Below are 20,268 nucleotides of genomic sequence, written 5' to 3'. Positions count from 1 at the left end.
GACACAGATCGCTGGAGGTTGCTTCTGAAGCAAATTCAGGACGCACATCGCCGAATACGTGTTCAATAATCGATATTTAGAGAAGGCCATGTAGAAATATTGAATCGAGTTATGGCAGCAAAACAAATGAGAATTGACAGCGATGTACGCTGATAAGGAAACCACTTCCTGACGATCATCGCCAGCGTTTGTAATCGACGGCGATGTGCGTCCGGCGATGATCGTCGTAAACAAACCGTAACTTTAGCGATCTCGCCTCAAGGCGTTCATCGTTGTTCATTCCTGATACCAGCGGATATCGCTTATTGAGTGTGTCTGTCTGGCAACGAAGTGAGCGCTCTAAGAAGAAGCATTAGTGTGACCCATTGCGTAAAGTGGGACGGTATGAGCCGGATACGCATTCGAAATCTGGCAAACGAGCCAGTGTGGTACCTATACCATTAACAAGATGATGAAATGTGAATTTAATGTAACTTTATATTGAAGGTTATCATTAATCCCAAACAGTTTATTTCAGTTTACATTTAACTACATATCTATACTATTAATAAATCTGTAGCCGAAATTTTTCTGGTAATTTTCGATTTTCCAAAAATAATTGGTCCTAACATGTGTAATTAACCATCCTGAAACCGAAAATCACTTTTTTGAAATTTTTATTTGTATGTCTGTCTGTCTGTCTGTCTGGATGTTTGTTACCTTTTCACGCGATAATGGCTGAACCGATTTATATGAAAATTGGAATATAAATTAAGTTCGTTGTAACTCAGATTTTAGGCTATATGACATTCAAAATACTTTATTTAAAAGGGGGGTTATAAGGGGACTTGAATTAAATAAATCGAAATATCTCCCTTATTATTGATTTTCGTGAAAAATGTTACATAACAAATGTTCCTTAAAAATGATTTCCGATAAGTTTTATTCTGTGCAAAATTTTCATAAGACTGATATTTAAGGATATACAAGACTTTTAAAATAACAATACAATACATTTTCACCACCACCTCGGATTATAGCGTTGTTGTTCCTGCAATAACTCCTATGTGCAAAATATAAAATTTTTGAGTAGGAAGAAAAAACACATTTATTCATTCCATGGCAAGGGTTCATAGGACATCGTGAATTCTTACATTTTCGAAAGAAAGAAATATAATTACATATCACTATATATGCTGTATCACTATTTAAGTTATTTGAAGGGTTCAGAACCATAGTGGGCCAAGAACCATTTACTGAAGACGTAAAAAACAAGGGCTAAGATTAAGTTATTACCACAATTCAATGGAAACTTATAGCAATTAATATAAAGTATATATAACAAGTAATATAAAGTATACACATTAAAACTAAATGATATGTCAATCTTCATTAAACTGTGGTTGAATGTAATAACAATTAAGAAACATGTTAAAGAATTGTCATTGCACCAAATGAGTGGTCTTTGGATGAAAATGATCGCATTTTAATTTTTTTAAATACAATTTAAATTAAGTAACATACTAAACGATTTATCCTTCTATCAAATACGAATGTTCCCTGGACCAAATGTCCTATTTTAATTATGTAATTACTTTATATTTATTTCTAACGGGTGCAGTGGAGCGAACGGGTACGGCTGGTTATGAATATAATGAAAGCTCCTTTACATAGTTTTAATGAAATATTGTTATAACTTTTTCATATAAAGTGTCAACAACATCTAATAATTCGGAATGGACATAATTCATACTTTGTTGATGAGTGGGACACGTGTGAGATGAGTATCTGTTTCAAATTGTTACTGAAGACAATACAATGTGTCTGACACGCAAACTGAGGAAAGTGTGGATAATTTGTGGCTCCTGTTATGTATGAGCTTCGGACACAATGTTAAGTAAAAGTGTCTTACCCTTTAAATAAAGATATTAATAAACTTTCTATTAATGTAATTTGTAAGTTGTGTGTTGCATGCTAATAGGTTATTTGTAGGTTTTATAATTGACGTTTTTAAATAGGCCATTCCATTTTTGAAGTTAAATTTTTAAAGTAATTATTGAGTCTCTATATATCGGTACATCTAATTCCTATATATACTTATATTAGTTGCTTACCGTCACCTCCTTTGAAGTCATTTTAAGCACTGCTGTTACCAATCATGTACACCATATGACACGGAAATTGGTCGCTGTTCAGAGACTAAGTTCCACCTCGAAATGGCTCGGAAATCATCGTGTACGTCGTGTTTACTCGAGTGCGTTTTACATGGAGAGAGATTCGAAGCCCGGTCTTTGGAACGAGAAGAAAGAGCTCTATAATTAAGCCATAAAGGCTTCGTTTCGTGACATACACATAATGTCACTGCTACGACTTAACTTCATCCTCGGACCTCGATGCTTAATATTTCCCCGTGTGAATCGCGCGTTAACCCGAACGACACGGACAAATTCACGTTACAGGAGAGTGACCACTTTCCATGTCAAAGGGTGTGCATTCAGCATCACCAAACATTATGTACTCTAATTCTAAAACTCTTTTTATGACACGAGAAGAACCGCCGCGCCATGTTTCTAAACTTGAACACAAATGTCACTCGATTTGGCTCCGGAGATTGAACAACAGTTTTCAACGTCAAGCAGTCCTTTGTCACACAAGCCCTTTGGAGGTAAACTAATATTTTCTCCCCGATATGGAGTAAAGATACAAAGAAAGAGAGGTGTTTAAATTTTGGGATATTTGGGATCCTTAAGTCCTTCAACTGAAATAGCCCTTTCCTACACTCTTCGTGAAATGAGTAGTCTGTCGACTGTGCTGCCTGGCTAAGCTTACCCCATCAACACCACGCATTCCTCTCCAGCCATCAAATCGATATACCCCACTTCTTGTCGTGGTATACCGTACCTCACAGATCAACATGAGTCGTCAAGCCAGCAAGAATCTGGGTTCTCCGATCCCTCATGCATAGGCCTACCTATGATCGTGTAGAACAGCGGTGGTTTTACGTGAGCAACTGTTGGCTGGGTGATAGGCCTATTTAAAGTTTGAAATACAAATATAAATTATCATAAAATTTGAAAATAAATTGGCTATATTTTATGGAACACTCCACTGAGTAAATTCGAAGAATAACTGTTTCTTAATTAAACAGATCCTGGGAGTAACACATGAGCCGTTCAGAGCAGAAGTCAAAATTGACTTACACCACTTTTGCTCTGAACGGCTCATATAAACTAGGCTAATGATTCGGTCGTTATTATACAAATTTAAATGACATCAATATATATTTTGCCTGTAAATGTATATACGAAGAACAGAGAGATTGAGATAGAGAGAAAAAAAAACAAAGAGAAAGTAGGAATTGTATTTTGTATATTATTTATTTGAGCCGTTCAGAGCAAAAGTGGTGTACGTCAAAATTGACTTACACCACTTCTGCTCTGAACGGCTCACATGATGTTTTCCCATAATCACTTTCGTTAGTGGTACAGCAAATTTCCTAAGTTAAAAATAGTTGTAGGTACGTCATTAAAAAAGGTTGAGAACCGCTGCTCTAGAATCAGTCACCACCTCTATCTGCTTGTTTTTTTTTGACAAACCACGAGGAACACCAACCATGGCGAACGATCGATTCGGCATCACGCAAATACAAGTGGTGCTCTATTTTTCGAAATGACATGATATTGAAAGAGGAATTATGAAGATTGATAGTGGAGAGATGAGAGAAAAACGGGGAACTCCAAGAAAAACTCTTACAACTTTGAATTTGTCTAATATAAATACAACTTTACAATCGGTCGTCGTAAGCCAGCGCTCTGCCAAGTAAGCTACCAAGATGGCTGAACAAAGAGGTGTACAATGTATAGTGGTTTCTTATTTAAAGGGACATTGTATCGTCGATGTCGATGTAAAGCCTTGGTTTTTCTGAACAGACGCATCCGACGTGCGATGTGCGAGGCGGGCCTCACACTTCGCACTTTGCATGCGTTGGTTCAGAAAAACCAAGGCTTTAGCTAGCAGTGAAGAGTGACATGTCGACATGAGTTTACTGTTTAAAATTACTTATCTCAACTCCATGTTTTATCTCTCAAAGTTTGTCGGTAGAATTTTTTACACACTGTATAAATGGATCAGTAAATAATAGTGATCAGGTAGGAAGAGAAAAGAGATGAAATGTACAATAGTAATGACTTAATGAGGCAAAGTGGAGAAAAGCGAAGGAGAAGAATATGGAATAGACCTATAGTGAAGGAAGATTAAGATAAAACGATGAATAAGGTGACAAAATGGACGATAACGGGGAAGAGATTGAAAGGACAGAAAAAAGAAAGTTAAGAACGTGGCTAAGTCTCTGCGTTTTCTCACCTCGAGAGTCATCGGCGGTAATGTCCTGCAGACCGTTGGGTGTCTGCTGGGTGTAGAAAGGAGACGACGCGCGGATCGTGCCCGGCACGTCTGGGTCTCGAAACACCAGTCGGGGACTCCTCTGCCCCATCTGGGGCACCCTCGTGTAGTGACCTCCTGCTGTCGGGGCGGACACCTGGGTAAATACACAGTGTCAACACAATATGTGATAGGAACAGAATTAAGAGAGTGGGAATTATTGATACATGGTGAACGGCAGTTACTTTCCCTCTTAATTTGATTATAAACATTATTTAATTTCAATCAGATCATCAGGGCTTTTAAGGAGTCAAACTTAAGAAAAATCTTTTACTTCTGACTTATTTTAGTGTCAATAATAAGTCGTATTTATCAATATGGCAAAGCGAAAGAAATAAGGATTTAAAATACAAAATCTAATGTCCTATTTCTCATCCGCCAGGTAATATTGAGTGCATTGTATTGAATGCAGACTCCAAATGGTCTCAAACTACTTTGAACTTATTATGGAAGAATACAGTATTAAGGTTTCTGTAGAAACAAAATCTATATACTGTTTCACATAGAGTGACTCAGCAGCGCTTTCAAGTGCCGCTGCTTTGAGGGTCAAATAAACCATCCAGTACCACGACTCATCTTCGTTGACAGTTTTGTGTGAACAGCTTTTCTGAATCGTCAGCTGAACCTTACGACACTACCGGGCTGTCGCTTGACGTGATTGGCGACCGAGCGCCTTAGTTAGGCCTACACCAGGGCTGGGCAGCAAGAGCGGATTCTACCCTCTCACGGGGAGCCATATGATTTCTCTTCATATCCTCTCTTCCCCACCGAACACCGCGCAGCGTTGATTGCGTGACTGATGAATATTAAGAGTTCCCGTTTAGAGTCTGGATGCGCTCTCGATGCCCAGCTCTGGCCTACACGATTGCTCTTTATGTGTAAATGCTTCCATATTTAAACCAATATTTTGATGGTGGACTCCAATCATACTGATTTAAACTATCACTGACTACATTGTTACTTCTTTCTTTTAGACATCATCCTGATTGTGCTGTATTTTCAAAATTGTCTCATAATAATCTCTTTCTATTATCTAATATTATTTGAAATATATTAACATTCTATGCATTTTAGCTTAATTCTGCTACACAGTTTATTTCAGTGTTTAATTAATAGTTCATAGTATTTTGTTGTTTAATTCGTAAATAACTCTTGCATACATGTATCTCTCATCTAAATCAAATTGTTGAATTCTTTGTAAGTTCATGCATATGTATATACTCTTTTTGCTAGTTGAGCGGAAGAGAAGGCCTCACGGGCTTAACTCTGCCAGCTAAAATAAACCATTATTATTATTATTATTATTATTATTATTATTATTATTATTATTATTATTAAACGTAAAAAGCGCTGAATAGTGGCGTGTGAAAACGTTGTTTAGAATTAGAATACCATGCAAAATTATGATTAGTAATGTGTTGAATTAATCCAGTAGGATTCCAAAATCATTCATTAGAGACACAATGCATTCATTCATTCATTATATTCCATAGATATTACATGAGCAATGAAGCTTTAAGATGTGAATCAAGTCAAAATTTTACAATATTACAATTACAATTTTTACAAATTTTTACAATATTTTACAATTTTTACAGTTTTACATTTTAGTAATTTTCTACAATTTTTTCAATTTTGTGCAATTTTTTACAATATTTTGGCGAGATGTAGTGAGATGAGGTGAGGTCCGAGGATTCGCCAAAAGATTACCCGGCATTTGCTTTTTGGTTGGGGAAAACCTCGGAAAACCCCAATCAGGCAATCAAATCAAAGGGGTGAAATGAAGTGATGCCGAGGACTCGCCATAGACCATCCGGCTTCAGTCCCACAGCTGGGGAAAACCTCGGAAGAAACCATTCAATGAGACCACTGTTACTGAAGGGACAGTAAAACTGAGTTTCGAAATTTTAAAAATTCTAATCGGATTTATGTTATTTTTTAAATTGTTTATTAGCGGCATTAAGAATAAGGAGTATGCAATTTTTCATCTAAAGCGGACCACTAGTTTAGAAGTTAATTTTATCTTAATTATGCAAATATATGATATAATGAAAATATTCCATGAACATTACATTTAAATACAGCAAATTATTTTTATTTCATACAGACCGTGATTTTTGATATCAGATGACAGACGACATTAAGATGCATGTATCATATGTGGAGACAAAGGGAAAGACAGGAAATAGGGAAGATTGGAAAATGCTGGGTTTACAGTGAACGACAGAAAACTAAGAATGAATGGACAATTTAACATTACTTTCTATCTTGTTTATTTAATTTACTGGAAGGCAACGTGAAGATGATATGACAAAACTAGAAAAGTTAATAAGTGTGCATTCCGTAGTACTGTACTTGAACGTATTACACAAAAAATATAGTTCATTTTGCCACCGTTCCAAGTTTGGGAAGTTAAACTGGAAATAAATTGTGTTGTACGAGATATCGAATAGAATCTGATGCCTCACAATATCTACTGCAGCGGCTGATAAAAGAAGGAACTCGACACGCAGCTTTTATCGCCGTATCACACTCGCCATGCTCACCTGGTAGTGCGGTTGCTTGTGACGCACGGGCACCCACGAGTTGTAACCCGTATGCGACACGGGCGGCGGTCGAGGGTTGTGTGGGTAGGTCAGGCGTCCGCTGCCGGGCGCCACCACGGCGTCGCTTGCTGTGTGAGCCGGGAATCGCACGTAGCGCCGCCTGCGCCGCGGCGCTGTTATAAAAGAATATACTGTAACATTCATTCTGTAACGAATTTCACGGAACCAGAATTTATTTACGCTATGAATAGGTTACGATATGGAGAGATTTTCAATATTTACAGATTTACTTATTAAATAGGCACAGTAATCCATGAGATTAAGGGGAGAGGACGGTATTTTTCAAAACTTTTTTTATATTTGGTGTAAAATAATAATTTTTTGTATGTAGAGAGCTCATAGTTGTGGCAACTCAACCAAATAAAAATATTTTGAAAAAAAATATTTGGGAGCCCGAATTTGAAAAAAATTATACCCAATGCAGGATTGTACTAAAACGATATATCTAAACCGTTTTTAAAGATAGATTCAAACAGTTTTTGCAATGTATTTGCAAAAGTATGTTCTACAAACTGTCTGTAATAGAATTTTGATATTAGTCCCTACGTTTGTAAAATAAACAATTAAAATTTAATAACAATTTTCTGATTTCCTTTCCTGCAAACAAACGAGCGTATTTTTAAAATGAAATCAATTAACAAAATTCTGTTACAGAGACAAGTTTCCTAATAGTCTAAAGAATGTGTGTTCTAAATTTCATGCATGTATATTTAATAGTTCAGAAATTATATCCATTTTTGTCTGGCAATGTAGCAAAAAAAATGAAGTTACTGGAAACCAATAAGAGCAGGCGTGCGATTTAAAATCCTTAGCTCAGGAAGTTTAAAAATGACGTCTCAACATCCGATAAGGGCATAAATACCCACAAAATGTTATGCAATGCATTCCAAACACATATCAAAGGTTATTTTAAAGAAAAAAAACATTTTTTTGAAAATTAAATTTACCGGAAACAACAATAAAAGAGGGCGAGTGATGAAAAATGCATAATGCAGGAAGTTTAAAAATGGCGACTCAACATCCGATAAAGGCACAAATACCCACAAAGTGTTATGCTATGCATTCCACACATATCACAGAGTATTTTAAAGAATTTTTTTTTAATTTACTCATTTTTCACCAAAAAAATACCATCCTCTCTCCTTAAGGAAGAATTTCATTAAGGGGAGGCTCTCGTTACTTATAGATTCCTCCACAGGAAGTTTTCACTGTGCTGTTCGTTCACTTATGTTTTAGCCAGCCGGAAGAAGTAGCATCTGTCCAGGTTGGACCCATCGAAGCACAGAGGTAGAAGAATGCAAGCGAGCCTGCACTGCGTTACCACAGTCTAGTATATACAGTTACGAAGCTCAATACGTAGTAAATATGCATCCATAGATAGTTGCTAACCACTAGGATCGCTACTACCACCTCATTACAGACAATGCGAAATAGTACCTGCACAGTCTATTGTTTCTAGTACCCTCAAAAACTCAAGCTTCGTGACTGTATATAGCTACTAGACTGTGGCGTTACTTTAAGATGAGGCTAGCTAGTATTCGTTTACGAGTTGAAACAAAATTTAGTGTTGGGATTAATTTGTTTAAATTTGCTTGTTTTACGATACTGCATCACCTGCATTGGTTGTCTAGAGTCTGAGTGATATGAAGGTGATAATGTCAGCGAAATGAATCCAGGTTCAGTGCCGAAAATTACCCAGCATTTGCAAGTAATGCACTCAGGGAAAAATCTTAACCAGGCATCTTATCCCAAACAAGATTTGACCCTAGTCAGCTAGTTTTATTTTCAGACACGCTAATCGTTACTCTACAGCAGTAGAAGGGATTAGGTAAAATGTAAAGCATTTATTATCATGTGGCGTCTTTGGAAGTCTGTCTCTCGAAATATCGATAGTGAATATGAAAATGAACGTTATGTGTCACCAATTGGATGCGGCAAATTCATATATACAGGGTGATTCACGGGGATTTACTGCCACTTACGAAGCTTATTTCCGAAGACATTCTGAGCAAAAAATGTCAAATAAACATGTGTCCTAATCTCAGTATTTTCAGAGTTATATTAATTTGGAATTGTATGTAAAATACCATTATTCTTTAGTTTTAAGGGTAAAAGATTATTGCAGATAAAGAATGAATTATTCAGGAGTATCATTTCTTTAATTAGCTAGTATTCGGAAGCTAAAAATGTGTTGTGAATTCCATAGTTGCTTCAGAGAGAATTTTTTCGATTTTCAACTACAAAATTATATTTTTCTTACGCGTTTATCACAAGAATTGTTACAATTCACGCCACTCTTGTAAATTGTACATTACGATGCATAATTAAACTGTAAAGAATCAAGTTCCTAAAGTCGTATGATTTTTAACAATTTTTGTGTTAAATGCGTAAGAATGATGTAATTTTTAGTTAAAAATTGAAAAACAGAATTTGTATAAAGCAATTAACAACACATTTTTAACTTCAGAACATTAGGCAATTAAAGAAATGATACTTCTGAATAGTTCATTCTATATTTTGTAATATAAAAAAGCTTTTTACTAAGAACTTCAAATTAGTGTGACTCTGAAAATATTGAGATTAGGAGAAATGTTTATGACATTTTTTGCTCAGAATGTATTCAGAAATAAGCTCCGTAAAGGATGGTAAATCCTCGTGAATCACCCTGTATAGCCTACAGCCAGCCAGCTAAATCATTAAAAGTGATAAACATTTTATGGAAGTGGAGGACAACGTCATGAGCCACTTGGAAGACTTACAGAAACCCATAGCTGCGACAGGAGTACACGCTCAACTTTGAAGAAATTATTAATTACGTTCGATAGGCTATAGAAAAATATTCCACGGACAGAAGAGTGTACTCAAAACAAAAGAATAGATTTGTGTAGAATCATTTAATTTAGTCTTAAACAAATTGGAGCAATAGGATGTGAATTTTGTGTAAATCAAACCGCCCCGACTGTGGACAAAATTCTTAATATTCTACGTTGCAAAACTATGGGCACTGAATAAGAGTTCCCATACACAGAACCACTGAACCTACGTTGAGCGAAGTATTCCTCTTTCAGCTATGGTTTTTTAAGCGTGTCGTGACATTGTCCTCCTCCCTCCTTAAATTACGTATTTATGTATATTTTGAATGATTTTAGCTGACTATGCATGTATGGGTTTACCGCATCAAATATTGATGACATACAACTTTCATTTTCGTCATCAATATTTCGAGACACAGACTCCCAAGTAAGCCACGTGATAACTGGTTTACACTTTAACAAATCTCAATATAAAATTTAATTTTAACCCGTAAGCGAAGAATGTTAATGGCGTTTTCTTCAAGTAACGTGTGGCAACAGTGCTTGTTTTCTTCTAACTGTCGTGTTCCAATAGGCTTCACAGGTTCCAACTTGGATAGATAATACCCCATAATAATAATAATAATAATAATAATAATAATAATAATAATAATAATAATAATAATAATAATAATAATAATCTGTGGCGCTACAACCACGAAGGGCCAAGACCGACGAGCCGGCTGGTGGCTTCACGGCCACATGCCGAAGCAGAGAAGGATGATCATCCAACCAGAATGGAGGTATCGTGTGGTTAGCACGATGAGCCCCCCAGCCGTTATAGCTGGTTTGCGTAACCGGATTTCGCTACCTATCGTAGCTCCCCAAGTGCATCACGATGCTGGGTGGGCACCGATCCCATACACTGGCCGAAATTTCATGAGAAAATTTCTTCCCCCATGAGGACTCGAACCAGCGCGCATTCCATAACGCGAGTTCTAGGCAGGATGCCTTAGACCACGACGCCACGACGCGGGACAGATAATAACCTTACCATTGGCTAAAACGGTGAACGAACAGTGAAATATTTACAGTGCCTTGCCAGCCGGACTGTACTACACATCTTGAGTTGATGTCGCTACTTACTGAATAAAGCAAGGGCTGTGGACGAGTTGGTAGGCCTGAGACTGACGCCGGCGAGTGGCAGCACTGCGACCTGTTGCGCCTGACCGCCATTTGCGCAGGCAGCCAGCATTGCAAGTGCTAGGCAGGTCGCCGCCGCCGCTGCGCCCGCGCAGTAGTGTGTTGTCATATCAGGGGCCGTTCTCCTGCAACAAAATATTACAGTCGCAATTAGTGGTTTATAAATTTTTAGTCAAAACCATTAGCACCACAACTATCTAAACTATTAGCAGCTTTACCACATCACATCGGTATTCATGTCTGCGGACTCAAACAAAGCACGCTACGACCATAACCAAAATCTCTGCTTTGTCGACAAAAATGATGGTCCTACCTCGTAACACTATGTCACTGCTGCTGCCAATTGATTAAGTCAGTGATGTCAATTGATGCCCATAGGAGCAAGCGAGCGCTTTAGAGCTCAGGAGAGCCTGAGCGCTTCACAGCGGAAAGGAAAGAGACAGACGAAAGAGGTATTCTATGCCGCTTGGTCGAGCTATATTCATGGATGGCCAGAACTGATTCAATAGATAAAGGGAGGAAAACTTATTAAAACTGTATCCGTGTTAATTTTTAGATTTGTCTGAGAAGTATGAGTGCATTATAAGAATGTAAGTTTTCATTTTAATGCCCATTTTTTATAAAATTTTGTTTTTTTATTCAAAAGAAATATTTTCTCAACTTATTTTTTATAGAAAAGTGAAATTTTCAGATATAGGCCTATTTATTTAGTAGCCTTACAGAATTTTTCATAAATCTAATATACCGTAAATACGTATTACTGAAGATGGTGTATTGAAAATTTTGAAAATATTCGCATGGAAATTATTTGTAAGGAAATGAATTAACAAAGCAACTACTGTTATACCATCATAAGCAAAAGATTTGTGCCCATGTGTTGTAAAAATATCAGCTCTATAGCTTCAGCAGATTTCGAGAAAATAATTTAATATTCTGATGATAGGAAGTTGCTCACCGATATCACCTTAAAAGCACAACGCGATAAGAGTTTTGTTATGGAATATTAATTACACTTAAAACATATACAGCACCTAGGTAACTTTGCTTTTTACTATAATATTGTTTTGATTAGTTTATTGATTACTTTTATAAGGCTAAAAGTACCATCAATATCAATTTCAACTTATCATGTCATACTCAATCTCTCTTTTTTTTTTTTTTTGGACATCACTTTCTTTATGAATGCTGTGTGTCATCCACTTAGTACAGTACAGTTGTAGCCTACTACTATGAAATTTATGTGAATATTCCTTCTTAACTCTTTATTATCTTATTAATGTTTAAAATACAACTGCAATATTAAGAAATTGGTGTTAGTACTTTTATTTAACAGACAATATAGATAATATGAAACCGAAAGAAAGCATATAATAATAATAACAACATAAAATTTCACGTTCCGTTTGAAGTTTGTGCACCACTGTTTTCTTAATCCAACAGGCTGCTTATTTCTCCTTCCATACCTAGCGCTTGATGCCCGTGCACGACGTCAAGATCAGAAAAATGTGCTTGCTTTGACATCACTGGATTAAGTCAATATCAAGGATATTAAGACGATTTACAACTCAACTACGGAAGGAGCATTGCTGCCCTTGACGCTAAACCTGGACATTGCATAACGAGTTGTAAAAGCTACACAATGCAGATGAAACTGTGCCTTTGGAGGGGCTGTAGATTCCCTAATGCCCGAAAAATTCAATGTTAGATCTCCCTAATTATCATTATTAATGATTGTAATGATTATCATCATCATCGTTGTCATCATCATCACCATCATCATCATCATAGTGAACGCGAAATATTGAAGACATTTTCCTCATGAGTGATGTCTTATTGATGTCACGAGTTTGCAACCAGTCTTCGGACTTTTGTCTAAACATAAATATCTCACTTATGTTTAACCAGGGACAATACAGCTCTGTTCTCTCTGTCTTTCAAAGCTTGGCAGTTCTGTCTTGCATTGCGTTAACATAGTTTTGTCATTGTATTTTTTGTTCCCTGAGAGATCTTCACGTCAAGTGTACTCAGAAGCCCTTTATTTACATTTTATAATTTGCATATAATTTAAAAACCTGTGAGTACAAATTGTTTTCATTTCATAATTTTATTTTTACTTTTATTTTCCACAGAGAACCATTTGTGTGGGTCATAATTTATAGAGGTTTTTTCGATCATACTTTCTATTTCTGTTCTATAATGACCGTTTCGAAATTATAGGTGTGGAGTTCACTGTGGAAATTGTTGTCGCAATTTAAGTAATATCGAAAATGGTTCACTTGTTTTAATATTGTTACCACGAATTTCTAGCCTATCCACTAGGAATTAAAGCATGCAACTCCAAAATAATTATAAAATATTTTTTGGCAAAATTACTACCTTCAAAATTGATAGCTTGGAATTGTGATTTGTACGATGAGTAAATAAACAAATTTCTATCAACTAAGGACACGATTGAAGAATAAAAATAATAATTATCTAATTTCTTTAGGCCGGTTTGCTAATGTGAGGCTATATTGCTCTTTTTCCCCATTAGGTCATAGTAGATTTGTTTATGCAATTGTATTTATATTTGAATTTTAGCAATAATAGGCCTAATAATAATATAATAATATAAAGCGAGACCCACAGTAGGAAACCAGTATTCCAGTAAGTGAACTGAAATCTTTTCTACACAATAATTATAAAAACTGCCTTTGTCACCTATGTTACCATTTTGTAAAGTTACAACAAACAAGAGCAGAAATCGGAGAGTAATCTTTCTTCAACTCAATATACACACATATTTAAATTCCCGTATCTTTGGAAGTCTTTCCTGCAGTTACAAACAGTTATTTGTTTAGTCAACTGTCCGAAGACAGGTTTGAACCTCAAGGTGATACCAATAAGGTATCAATCTTGAGACAACTAAGCCAGGAAGCAATGGGGCCAGGTGGCCAGGGTTAATTTTTAAACAATTTATTTAACGACGATGTGTCAACTGTGAAGTTGGTGATAGTAAGATGAGACATGATATTACTAGACATTCTCCTTATAGTTTGGAAAAGCTCGTAAAAAATCACAACGAAATAATCAGCTGATACGCGATATGAACTCACGCCCAACATAGCCTCAAATCACGAGTACAGCTTGTTATCTCTAAGCTACTCTTGTAAAACGGTAATTTTTATTTGTATCTTGATCCCAACGAAATTATTTCTGAAGCGCAGAAATAGTTTACATTGGAACTTATAGAATTGTTATGACACTACCAAGCATATCAACGATTCTGGATGAGATATACAAGTTGGCTCTTCAAGTTTAATCAGAGACCGGAACTTTGGCAGAATGCCTTTTTAAATGTGTTAAATCTATCTTAAATGTGTTAAATCTATCTTCATTTTCAAAGTAAATCTATACGTATTATACCTTTGTGATTGAAACGTCACAGTTTTATGTTGCCCTTTTCTGCCTTTTTTAATATAAATGCCTAATTTAGAAAATAAATGTTTTTTTGCCTTTATTTGATTATTTATTTATTATTTACTAATTTATTACTAAAATTGCCTACAGGTATATTTTAATTTATTTCTATAACCGCTAAAATGAAAGTGACTTCACCGAATGTATATTATTGTCTTTCCGTGAGTTCATATTCTCTTTGCAACAATGAGTACTGCCGTGCAAAACAGTAAGCGTTTTATAGTCGTGTCGCTGTTATTTCCGGCGTGACTCTACCTCTTTACTTACGCCTTAGGAAGTGAAGGCTCTGTAAAGTCTAAGTAGGTAGTATTGTTCGCCATTTTTGTTCTTTCGTTGCCTAGCTACCAGACGAGGAATCTATTTGCCGCACTTTTAAACATTATTATGTCGTAGCTCCTATGATAATAAATCAAACGCACTGTAATTGAGCAGATAATTGAGCGGCAAATAACGTCTTCGTGTGCTTTCTGCGAACGCCAACGAAAGAATGAAAATGCCGGGCGATTATATTATGTATTTATCGAGCCTTAGGAAGTGCATAACGTCATTAGCAGCGAATGACAAGACGCACACGTTTAAATGTAGCCAATGTGCAACGTGATTGACTGCCGGAAATAAGAGCGACGGGACTATAATTATCTCTTGTGTTTATTTGACAAGGCAACAATGCGGGTCTAACGTTATTTTAACGGTTATTTTTCTTTCAGTTTTCATAGCTACGTTGTTGTAGCTAGCTAAATATTTCATATCGCAACATATCAGTACAACCAAACACAAAAATGCACTTTCCAAGGCTACTGGGAAGAAGATTTCTTTGCTTCCAACAATAATTGCAACATCGATTCGAAAATCTCAATTTGCATTCGACTTATGTAAAGCTTTTCTTGCTGCCGAAATCCCTTTGTGGAAAGTGCAAGGTTGTAGGTTTAGTGCAAGGTTTTTTTAATTGCCTTTTATTGCGTATTTTAGCTATTTATAATGCCTTTTTGCCTGCCTATTTTAGCTATTTATGATGCCTTTTTGCCTACCTATTTTAATTATTCATAATGCCTAAATTTCCGGTCTCTGCTAATAATAATAATAATAATAATAATAATAATAATAATAATAATAATAATAATAATGTAATAATAGTGAAATGATGTTCAATTGCACTTGCTCTGTTAGAGAATGAAAGTAAAAACTTGAACCCATTAATTTCTTGAATATCGAGAAACACTTGGAAACAGTGAAAGTTGCGGTTTGGACGAGTTTTACAGGACAAAAAGAAGTCCAAAATGTGTAGCTAGTTTATTTACTTTTCTGGCGTTGCTCATATTTCGTTAGCATCCATTTATCTACATAAATACATGGTTCTGGGAATGCTTTTAAATGTTCGTCTACATCAATATAATGTCGCTCGTATTCCAGGTGGGTATTTTTCAGAGCTGATTCGTTTCAATTCACTATGTTTCTGATGTCACTGCTCATATGTTGAAACTGTTGGTGATGTAGCTTGCGTAGCAAGCGGACACAGAATTGATTTGATTGTTAGCGTTGCAGACACTCTTCAGCGCAGACTTGTTTTAATTGTGACGTCGCAGACGCTGCTTCAATTCTGCAGCGTGTTATGGGAATTTTCCGGCAGAGAGCGTGCGCGGCCTTGATGCGTGCGATGTGGGTCGAGCTGAGAACAATGCTTTTTTTAAGCAGTTGTTTTCACTTCTTGCATACAATACTCTTCTTTCTTGTTTATTTTAATATTGACGGTGGAATGACAGCAAATCCCAGTTTCTTTAACGCTTTTCGCACGCATCAGAACATGTTTACAATTTCTCCCCACGCCTCCTGTGTCACTTCTTAACCTCGAAAATATTTCTTCCGCAGAGAGCATTCGTCTGTCATTTGGTTGTCATCGTTACCGGAAGTCGTAACGCCAGGTCTTCCTCATTTTGTCTTTCTTTTTTTATTATTGTGACTGCTGTTATTTGTTTATTACAACACAAATTAGACAAATCGTTTAAAGCTGATTCGGTCTGTTATGTTGTTCAAAGAGAAATTTATTTATGCTACCTTTATTTCCTGCTTGTGCAACACGATGTCTTTATTTTTTTCTGACGCCGCGCCATCCTGAGTTTCTTTAGCTTTCTGTTAGTAAGACATAGGAATTTCCAAACTATATCTCCAACTACAAGATTATAATATACAGGGACATCATTTTATTTTTACTTCAATTTTTATTTTACCTAAGTTTTTTAATGTACTTCACTCCCACCCCTTCCACTAATGAAGTTCAATCCTCCTCCACACAGGTCCAAGACGGCATATACAGTCATAGTAGCCTTACGGTCATAACAAACAGTACGTTCCAAAAATATGTTCGCGTTTTCCAGTGACGAAAGAGCTTTCAATTTTGAATCATTTTCGCACAGGTACTGTCGTCCATTTGCCTACGCCGTATCCTGGGTTACCCCACCAGCTTTTATTCGCCAGCTAGTGGCTGGCTGTCTTAGCTCTTTTCTGAGAACATTAATTTGTTAGGAATTGGACGTCTACGTAATATTATACAACTGTTTAAATACCTTAAATAAAAGGGCCTCGTTAAGTAATTAACTGTCACGTGATTTCCTCACTTTCTACGACCCTACGACATAACCACTTGGACGGACAGTAGATAGTATGTCTGAGTAATTTTATATTTTCGGATCGGGCAGAAGTGAAGATTGAATTTACAGTACAGTACTCTTTTATAGAGTAGGTACAGAATTATTTCAACATGAGTTACTAGTGCGAAGAACGAAACTGGTAATTGGGATTAGGTACAATAGTCTATAGTGCGATACTGAAGCCGTCACAGTATTGACATCACCTATACTCCGTGCGGTAATACGATTGTTCTGTTTAGTTACTAAAATCCCTTTGTCTGGTTAATAGTAGTTAGGTCATAAATCAATGTGAGTCGCCACATTCAATGACGCCACCTTCCCTCGCTATGGGCATAAGGATGTCCAATTTGCGTATAAAATTAGTCATGCCGTGCAGACTCGCTCAGTAATATCTCGGCATCGAGAACAGCTACAGATCTATGCTGTCACTCCTTTGATTTGTAATAGCGATTTCTGCAACATTAAAATAATAATATACACGTAAGACGGGCTTTGAGTGAACCATAGTGAAAAATTTGTTGTGAGCTGAGACTTATTTTGGAATGTCACTTCATATGAAGGGAAAATACAGGGTGATTCAGGGCCTCTGCAACAAACTCTTGGGATCTATAGATCTCGCAATGAGATGCTGATACACTACTTCAAATCTCGATTAATTCAAGTAAAACAATATTGGTATAAGTTTTTTCTGAGTACTCCCGTCGCACTTTCCACAATTTTACCACTTCTTCATAATCCAAAGCAGTCAATATCAGTGATGTAACAGTAACAGGATAATATTGCACTGTAATATCTCTATCGATAGGCTGTCTCTATGGATATCCCTGCAACAGGCACCAACATTATTTTGAATCTTCTGATATACATAGGATAATAGCAATAAAGAAAGAACTTTTCTTTTTTGCCAAAGTTATTGATTGATGACGATACTTATTTATTTAACGTCTCCTTTCAGCTACGCAGTCTTCTCTAAAATTATAAAATGGTAATGCGAAGACAATGGAGCAATTGTGAAATAAAAATACAGGAAAAAACGACGGAGTCAGTTAAAGCTTGCAAACCAGGCGTGCCGTGCACTATAAGTTTACACTTCATTTAGATCTAACCTTCTTTCTTCTTTGATTAGAAGTCAATAGCGAATTGACGAAATTGCTGGAGGCCAACTTGATTTATTTAACGGAGAAGTGATATTAAAGAAAATTGTTTTAGAAGTTTAACTCTTAGTCTACTGTAGTCCTCGTCTGTTTAGTGAATAGGGCGAATCTGTGTGTGAGTTTTATCAGTCTTATTAAGTACACAGAAGACGCCTTTCTTGGAAATAACGAAATCACGTTTTTTTTGCAGGCTTCTTTTATTTTCACTAAACTGTACTTGGTATTGGAAAGGTTCTCAATGCACCCCTCCGAAAAAGGCTCAATTTTCTTGACTATAGCTACTATGAAACACCGTACATTCTGACTATGAAATCACTCACTATTGGCCTGTCACCTCTCACCACAGTCTAGCTGTAGTGTGACCCATTACGTATATGACGTCATTCAAAATTCATTTCCAGAGATCGGAAACAACCCTCTGTATAAGTGTTTATTTGTTGTTATGATTAATCTAAACTATAGTTTTAATATATTCAATGAAAATAGGGTTTATAAATTTGGAACAAATACTAATACTATGTCTCACAAATACTAATACTATGTCTGACAAATCGCAAGGTATTATTTTTCTTCTTTCCGTGAAACGTGGAAATGAGTGAGACGTCTCATTCAGCTGCTCAGCGCGGGTGAAGCCAAGTAGAACTTATGCCGTGCCAGTGGTTTTCAGTCTGTGCTCACTGTCGAATGTATTGTTTATTGCTCTTGTACTCAAACGAAAGCTATGATTTATGAATCATTCAGAAATGTGCAATCCAATAATATAGTCCTAACACAAATAGATTATTTATTTGGTTTCTTTCTTAACGTTTTATCACAGTGCCATGCCCAGTATGCCCATGGACTTGAAGTTCAATGGCAGTCAAAAGAAAAAGTGAACGTATGCTGTATTTTAAATTGTATAATAGGGGAGGAAGTGCTTACGTCTCAGAAATCGTAAAGTATTATTCTTCTTCTTTGCGTGAAACATATCAAAATTAGTGAGATGTCTCATTCAGCTCTGTGCAGGTAAAGCCAAATAGAAATTAAGCTATAGGTGGCCGATGTTTTAAGTCTATGCTCGTTATATGAATGTATTGTTTATTGTTCTTGTGCTCAAAACGATTTATGAATTATTTAGAATATATCGCAAGTAGATTAATTTTTGTAGTTTCTTTCTTAAAAGAGAAAGACTGCATCTTGTGAGCCAAAATTAGTGACATCAAAGCCACAAGATACTCGCCGGCTTGAGTACTTCTGGCTTTTGTCTGTAACGTTTGGGCTTTTATAACATTTTCATTTTAACTTTTTCAATAATGCTTATCGAGGAGATTATGGACACAGTATGGTAGAATACGTCACTCCAACCGCGAAATGGGAAAGTGCCCTGTGAAGTGAAAAGTGTCCTGTGCACAGGAGAGGAGAGCAGCGTGTTCTTTTTTTAACAATAGTGCAATGCGCCAGATATAGCTCTAATGTTTATGAAGTATATTTTCAGAAAGAATATATCTAGGGCATCACGCCAGAAATGCATTATCAACAAAATTGCAATTTTATATTAGAGACATTTAAATATAGAATATTTTTTCCTATCCTTGTCTACATAACAAGGTACTTTTTATTCTTCCTGATGTCCATTGTAATTTCCAAACGTTTGTTTTCAAACATAAATAGGTTCCATTAAAAATATTTCAATAATGCCGCATTTGTTAATATGCCCTTCTGGTATGATGCCCTCGATATCATAGTAAACTTGTACAAATCTTGCGATGGCTGAGTGATCAGACCTTCAATCAAGTGGTCAGGGTTCGAGTCCCGGTCAGGTTTGAGATTTTTTATTGAAAAATCCATAGTTATACTTGTGGCAACACGGTCACATTTTGGGTTTTTCTCGGGGTCCTCCTGTTTCCCCATGTTAGATATCTACATCATTCCATCAAAATTTCTCCATTTCTCAATAATTCCATAGCATTCCCCGAAAGCCGGCTGGCGACGCAAGGAGAGGGCTGGCCTA

At 36.3% G+C, this 20,268-nt stretch overlaps 1 protein-coding gene across 2 annotated transcripts in view; it reads right to left on the bottom strand.

Moving 5' to 3' along the window:
* Positions 1-20,268, bottom strand: part of LOC138715021 (chymotrypsin-like protease CTRL-1) — a 106,743-nt gene that overhangs the window by 10,187 nt on the left and 76,288 nt on the right. For both annotated transcript variants that reach the window (XM_069847418.1, XM_069847419.1), the window contains exons 3-5: positions 10,964-11,145; positions 6,966-7,138; positions 4,342-4,516 (exon numbers count right to left, since the gene is read on the bottom strand). In XM_069847418.1, the coding sequence (XP_069703519.1) occupies positions 4,342-4,516; positions 6,966-7,138; positions 10,964-11,145 (530 nt within the window). The remainder of the gene's footprint in view (positions 1-4,341; positions 4,517-6,965; positions 7,139-10,963; positions 11,146-20,268) is intronic.

This window comes from Periplaneta americana, chromosome 15 (assembly GCF_040183065.1).
Source record: "Periplaneta americana isolate PAMFEO1 chromosome 15, P.americana_PAMFEO1_priV1, whole genome shotgun sequence".
NCBI lineage: Eukaryota > Metazoa > Arthropoda > Insecta > Blattodea > Blattidae > Periplaneta > Periplaneta americana.
This window is presented reverse-complemented; position numbering and strand designations above follow the sequence as displayed.